General features: G+C 38.4%; 1 protein-coding gene across 1 annotated transcript in view; it reads left to right on the top strand.

Annotated features, from left to right (window-relative positions):
• LOC112514069 (serine protease SPPA, chloroplastic-like) overlaps positions 1-6,191 on the top strand; it is a 13,586-nt gene extending 7,395 nt beyond the window's left edge. Inside the window, exons 8-14 of the mRNA XM_025120389.1 lie at positions 810-976; positions 1,510-1,579; positions 2,915-3,069; positions 3,650-3,752; positions 4,312-4,399; positions 4,988-5,131; positions 5,775-6,191. Coding sequence (XP_024976157.1) covers positions 810-976; positions 1,510-1,579; positions 2,915-3,069; positions 3,650-3,752; positions 4,312-4,399; positions 4,988-5,131; positions 5,775-5,987 — 940 coding nt within the window. The 3' untranslated portion in view covers positions 5,988-6,191. The remainder of the gene's footprint in view (positions 1-809; positions 977-1,509; positions 1,580-2,914; positions 3,070-3,649; positions 3,753-4,311; positions 4,400-4,987; positions 5,132-5,774) is intronic.

The raw sequence follows: 6,191 nt of genomic DNA, 5'->3' as shown, positions 1-6,191 counted from the left end.
CTCCAGGTGGGACATACTGGCTTGTTTGGTTTGCAAACGCACATGTCACAACAAACACATACACATACACATACACACACACACGCGTACACACATGTACACGTAAACGTACACATACACGTACACCCTTTCATTCTGGGGGACCGCCCGGATCCCACGAGTGCGTAAAACAAAAAAATACGCTGATGGGGGACGGGCATACTATGTGTAATGCAATTTTTTTTTGACAAAAAGTATTGCGGAGACAAGGCAAAGGGTCGAGAAACTCAACGACACTATTCCCATGTTGTGGCAATTCCACCCACACACACAAAAACACACACACACACACACACATATATATATATATATTTGTATATATTCTGAAGCAAGACAGTTATGCTTCTTGACGTATCTAGCATGCATAATGGCAATTGTACTTGATATATACTCGTCATAGATGTTCATTTGAGCCTGTTCAATTGAACTGCATCATTTGTACTTGATATATACTCATTCATACCATCACTATTGTAGGGATAATGCGATACTTTTAATCTGCAATCTTACACTTGCTATCTCTGTCAAATGAAAGAAAGTTAGACCTCGCATGCTTTCCTGCACCTACGGACTTGCACATGAGCACATCATGATCCATTAATATCCATATGGCAGCGAACCACTTAGAATCATTTTCATCTTATAAGCACTTGTTTCTGCTTAAGAGTCATATTTTTCTATGATTCTATACACACAATAATCTCATGGAATATCTCTCTTGAATGCTTGCCAGCAAATAACTCAAGACGATTTTATTATCCTTGCTTCAGGAAATACTCCAAAGTTAAGAAATGGACATTGGGGTTATCAGGTGGCAAAGATAAAATAGCTGTAATTAGAGCCTCTGGTAGCATCAGTCGTGTAGGAGGGTCATTTTTTTCACCTAGTTCAGGCATCGTCGCTGAGCAATTCATTGAGAAGATTCGCAAAGTAAGAGGTATATGTAACATTATATAGTTCCTTTTATCTTGGAAAAGTATGCTGTTAAGGACCAAAGTAAAATACATAATGATTGTATAGTAACCCTGAACATAGAACAGATTTGCATCTGCTTTCTAATTTTAGTTAGGATAAATAATAAGTTTCTGCAGAAGAGCTTGTTTATACATACAAATACGACACGCATACTCAAAGTGGTTCATATTGTATAGTAATCTATAGGTTAAAGCATATGAAATGGTAACAGAAACGGCTAAAATGAACATGAAGTTTCTGTAGGAACCTGCATGACATGTGTATGAAGATGCAAGATATTATATTTGCAAGTTGGGGGTCTTCATGGAAACAGCTGCTCTACTTTGTGGAGTAGTGGACAGGTCTGCGTGCATCCCTTGACCCCGCTGCCGGGTGGGATATAATTGGCTCATTTGGTTAAGTTAGAATATGAAGATCAGGGATGTATTACATAGATTATATTTTCTTTTTCTCATTTTAGATTCATGTTGATGGACTTGTCTGATTTCTTTTCAGAGTCGAAAAGGTATAAGGCTGTTATCATCCGAATTGATAGCCCTGGAGGTGATGTTCTTGCTTCTGACTTGTAAGTTCTCTATTTCACCAGGAGAAAAAATAATTAACCTCTATATATACTCGTCCACAGTTTGTGATGTGGCATGTAACATTTACAGTTTCTTTCCTGGTAGCTAAAATTAAAGTTCATCTTGTGATGTGATTTGTGCTCTCACCGGATGAAGTAATTCCCTCAACCAATCCATTGGTTTAACATTAGTTTTAATTTTTTGATATTACCTAATACCTTATTGATAAAAAAAATTCATAATCTTTTTAGAAATAATGGAATTCAATTCCATTCAAAATCCTACAAACCAAACACACCAAAGATTCCAAATCCCTCCAATTCCAAATCCTTCCACGAAATCCAAATCCCTTAAAATCATTCCATCAAACCAAACGCTCCCCAAGTGTATTTCATAAGGCAAGAAGGCTTTTTAACTTAGTTCAGAACGTCTTTGGAAACTAACTCAAAAGCTTTTGATTTCTCATTTAGAAGCTCTGAGTTCTCACTCAGAAGCTTCCGATTCAGAAGTACCTTCCCGAAGGCACCTTGTACCCGCAGTCTAATACAACTCCGCTTCCCGAAGACACCTTGTCCTCAAGGTGGAAGGTCCTGAACTTTTATCCCAACCAATCACCATTGATTATGTGATCCTAAGTCCATTTTATCCCCCTTTCTTGTGGATTATTGTGAGGCCAAAAACTCCCAAAGCAAGTATAAGAGGTTGCTCATTTTCCAACTCCAGTTCAACTCTATAATAAGGCCCATGATCCCCATATGATGCCAACACCCACGATCTCATCCCCATGTTGCATCCTAGATTCATTCCACACCAGAGTGATGCATGGGCGTCCAAATCTTTTCATCCAAAATATTTGGTTAGTGTAAAATAAACCTGTTTTAGATGTCATGCTCTACTTGGACCTGATTTAGGTCCTCAAACTATAATTGGGTTCAAAACACTTCAGGAAACAATCAAAATTCAGAATATATTGTAGGGAAAAGTCCAGAAAAACCCAATGAACTTTCCCATTTTGAATGATCAAGTCCCTGCATTTTTTCTTTGAATACATAAACCACTGAACTTTCCCATTTCGAATGATCAAGTCCTTGAACATTTATTTGAATAAATAAACCATCTGACTTTTAGTAATTGGTTCTCTCCCTCCCTCTGTAGTTACACTCAGGAATTATTTTAGATACTTGTGTTTCTTCCCATGTTTACTATACTAAAACATGGTAAAGTTTATAGTTTTCTTCATAAATAAAAAACAAGACAGATGATAAAAAGAAGACAAACTAAGTGAAAAAGTTATGAGACTATTTGATTTCTCATGTGGTTAGGTTTTGATTGTGCAGGATGTGGAGGGAAATCAGTCTATTGGCTGAATCTAAGCCTGTAATTGCGTCAATGGTTGATACTGCAGCTAGTGGAGGATACTACATGGCAATGGCAGCACAGACTATACTCTCAGAGAATCTTACTTTGACCGGTTCAATTGGTGTTTTCAGAAGTAGTTTACACTATTCTCCAACTTTTTTCTTGAATTTTGAGTTGGATTTCGTTACACTTGCTAAATCTTCCAAAACTTCATTAGAAATTTAGGTTTCATTGATCAATGATAAGATAAAATTTTAAAATCAGGGGTGTTGTTTAATTAGACTTTCATTTTGATTCAGGATTTCCCTTGTTGGAGCCTCAATTCGCTAGAATTGGACCCTTTTACCTCAATATATGTCAGAACCTCCTTTCTAACCTCAAGGGATCTTTCGGAGAGTAATCTAATGCCTAATGGGACTCTACATATTCTCATGTGGTATCAAAGCCAAGTCTACCACTTTGGAACAACCTATGCCCATCTGGTTTAAAACTAGTCGGATTGCCACTAACCATAGTTGCTACTTAAATAAGCAAACCATTTTGTGGTTTGTGTATTACAGTTGTTCGTTTTTCTAGGTGCTTTCAATTTTGAATGCTTTACTCTTGTCAGATAGTCCGTGTTTATATGCTGTTAACAAAATAAAAGTTCCTAGATGTTTTTAGCATGTTTGACTCTTCCAAGTTTTATGTTCAATCAAGATTTTTTGTTGTAGCTAAGTTCAACTTGGGGAAACTATATGAAAGGATTGGTTTCAACAACGAAATCATATCAAAGGGACAATTTGCTGAGCTGATGGCTGCTGACCGGCCTTTCAGGTGAGAAGATCCTTGATTTATTAGATGTTCAGTGTTAAGAGTCTCATATCGGCTAGACTTGGACCATTCCACCTCTCAATATGTTGGAACCTTCATTATCTCCTCAAGGGCTCTTTTGGAGTGTAATCTGAAGGCGTTGCATATATTCTCACACAGTATCAGAGCCATGGTATATGCTCTAGGGACTTGACACTCTGGGCAATTTGTACCCATCTAGCCCTCTCTCAACACTCGGTGACAATATGTGCCATTCTAGCCTCCGTTGGAGGGGGCGTGTTAAGAGTCTCACATCAGCTAGACTTGAACCATTCCACCTCTATATATGTTGGAACCAACCCTCATTCTCTGCTCAAGGGCTCTTTTGGAGAGTTCACCAATGGGGTTGTACATATTCTTACATTCAGAAGTGGAAGTTTTCCCATCTGATTGCTTAATGATATCTTGTCTCTGAGGTCCATTTATTTCTTGTAGTGAATAATTTGTTCATCAACAAATTATTGTTGCTTTCTGATTCTTATTATTTCTTATAATTCTAACCACTTTGCAAACTTATGTGCAGACCAGATGAAGAGAAACTCTATGCAGAATCTACCCAGCATATGTATAAACAATTTCGTGACAAGGCAGCCAATGCAAGATCAATGAGCGTATGTTGTCACTCGATTTAATATTTTAAAATTTTAGGTATTCAATAGTTAGTCAAAAGAGCCGCTTTATTCTTTGGGGTAGAGGAGAGGTATACATCTCACCCTCCCCAGATCCTGTGCTCGAGCGGGATATATTGGGATCATTTGGTTTGGTTGGTTTCATGTGAGAAGGGTAAGAAGGGATCTCTACCCTTGGATCAATCCTAATTGAAGAGTTCCACTAGATCAACACTAATGAGAAACACCATATCAATTCCCTTCTAAAGTGCAATTCATGGGTTGGTTTGAGATTAAAAGTGATCAAGGGTCCAAATCCCTTCTTACACTTCTCACCTTAACTCCTATCCTCACACGATCCTTCGTCTCTCTCTCTCTCTCTCTCTATATATATATATATAGGGGAGGGATCATTTGCAAACCTCCCCATTTTGTACAAACTCTACAAACCTCCTTGGGGTAGAGGAGAGGTATAAATCTCACCCTCCACAGACCCCGTGCTCAAGCGGGATATACTGGGATCTTTTGGTTTGCTTTGGGTCGGTTTTGTTTTATAGTTACGCAATTGGCAACCAAGTCATTATACTGCAGGTGGATAAGATGGAGGAGATCGCTCAAGGGAGAGTGTGGACTGGTAATGATGCTGCTTCACGGGGTTTAGTTGATGCAATTGGAGGGTTCTCACGAGCAGTTGCTATAGCAAAGCAGAAGGCCAACATACCTCAGGACAAACAGGTTGGTTCCAATGGTTGTCAATTTCTAAGAATCTCGAATAGGCAAAAAAAGAAACAAAACCCTTGATAATAACGATATAAAACGTGTATGGCTTGGAGTTCCATTTTAACTTGAAAAGAGGATTGAAAAAACATTTGTGGTACATTAGAAAGTCCGAATAATGCTTCCAGAGTTGAGTTAGTTGCACTTCCAAAAATGGGTTCGGGTCCGTTTGGTTTGCGGGATTTGGTAGGATTTGGAATTGAATTCTGTTTCAATCTTGCGTTTGCGTTTGGGTTAAAGGAAAGTGTGGAATTGAAATCCCGGGATTTCGATGATCTTTCCATGAAACCCAAATCCCTCAAAATTAATCCATCAAACCAAACGGACCCTCGGTGTATTTAGTGGAAGATGAAATAGGTCAAATGGTTTAATAGTCATGGAAGTACACTTCCAAGTGTTTTGGATCCTTCATTTGAAACTTATAAGGTTTGTATTTTTAAGTCGAAAATGAACTCGTTTTGTTGGATGGAAGAAGTATTTATATTCTTCCGTTGCGTCTACTTCCAACGTAAACGAGTTGTAAATCTCACGCATCCCGTCGTCCATTATCGAACAGCATAAGCCGACATGTTTGTTTAACGATATTGCTGAATGTATCCAGGTTACTTTGGTTGAGCTCTCACGACCATCACTGTCTTTAACAAGAATCCTGTTCGGGATAGGGAACTCATCATTAAGCCAACTGGTGGATGGCTTAACATCGAGCAATGAAGTGCAAGCCCGTATGGACGGGATCATGTTTCAGCAATCAGAAGGATCTTCGTTTGCAGACCCCATTTTCGCTTTGCTAAAAGACTACCTAAATTCTCCTTGATCTCAGGAGCTTATACATTTTGATAAGCACCGTTCCGGCACAAAGCAAGCATCAACACACCCCGTTTCGATATTTATTTTAGTCCACGTTGCGTTTGTCGTTTGAAACCCATAATCATAAGAATTTTGAAAACCGTAAGAACCGACCATTCATAAATCATTTATGACTGTTGTTGTTAAAGACGGTGAAGGTCATAATAGTCAA

The sequence above is a fragment of the Cynara cardunculus genome (assembly GCF_001531365.2).
Source record: "Cynara cardunculus var. scolymus isolate 2C chromosome LG 6, CcrdV1, whole genome shotgun sequence".
Taxonomy (NCBI): domain Eukaryota; kingdom Viridiplantae; phylum Streptophyta; class Magnoliopsida; order Asterales; family Asteraceae; genus Cynara; species Cynara cardunculus.
This window is presented reverse-complemented; position numbering and strand designations above follow the sequence as displayed.